Source organism: Austrofundulus limnaeus, unplaced genomic scaffold (assembly GCF_001266775.1).
Source record: "Austrofundulus limnaeus strain Quisiro unplaced genomic scaffold, Austrofundulus_limnaeus-1.0 Scaffold1078, whole genome shotgun sequence".
NCBI lineage: Eukaryota > Metazoa > Chordata > Actinopteri > Cyprinodontiformes > Rivulidae > Austrofundulus > Austrofundulus limnaeus.
The window spans coordinates 103565-104068 of NW_013953480.1; the positions used below are offsets into that span (position 1 = coordinate 103565).

Below are 504 nucleotides of genomic sequence, written 5' to 3' on the forward strand. Positions count from 1 at the left end.
GCTTATTGATGGTTCTTTGTTATTTATATGCAAAAGGGTGGGATGCTTTAGATGGCATTTGTCACAGGTAAGACGATTCCTACACTCCTTACTCATGTGGCCTACTTTCAGGCATCCAAAACATGCTCCTTTTCCTTTCAGGAATTCCATTTTCTCCTTATGAGAAATCCTTTGCAGTTTTGGGCACTTTGATATTAAATGAGACTCCTCACAATAAAGACAAGTTTCCAGAAGAAGATTATTAGCAGCTGTTGTCTGCTTGTGAATTGTTGGAACAGAAATGGGGTTTTCAGGGGCTGAAATGGAGGTAACAAAGCTGCTGCCTTTCGTGTTGACCTTTAATGTTGTTCTGTTCTTATGTGTTCTTCTCATCACAGGGTTTGGCTTGTTGTCAGAGATGTCTCCAAACAATGGATGGGACAGGATCTTTATCTGTCGCTCGAGGAAGTTGACCATATCCTCAAATGTAGCTCTGAAGCCTCGCCGCTCTTGTAGCTCACAAGC

At 42.1% G+C, this 504-nt stretch overlaps 1 protein-coding gene across 1 annotated transcript; it reads right to left on the reverse strand.

Annotated features, from left to right (window-relative positions):
* On the reverse strand, positions 1–498 carry LOC106534037 (uncharacterized; the record flags this gene model as incomplete). The annotated part of the gene is given in 1 exon segment (XM_014030538.1): positions 1–498. A coding segment is annotated over 1 exon segment (456 nt), but the record flags the coding sequence as incomplete, so codon positions are not given.
* Between the last annotated feature and the right edge of the window lie 6 nt (positions 499–504).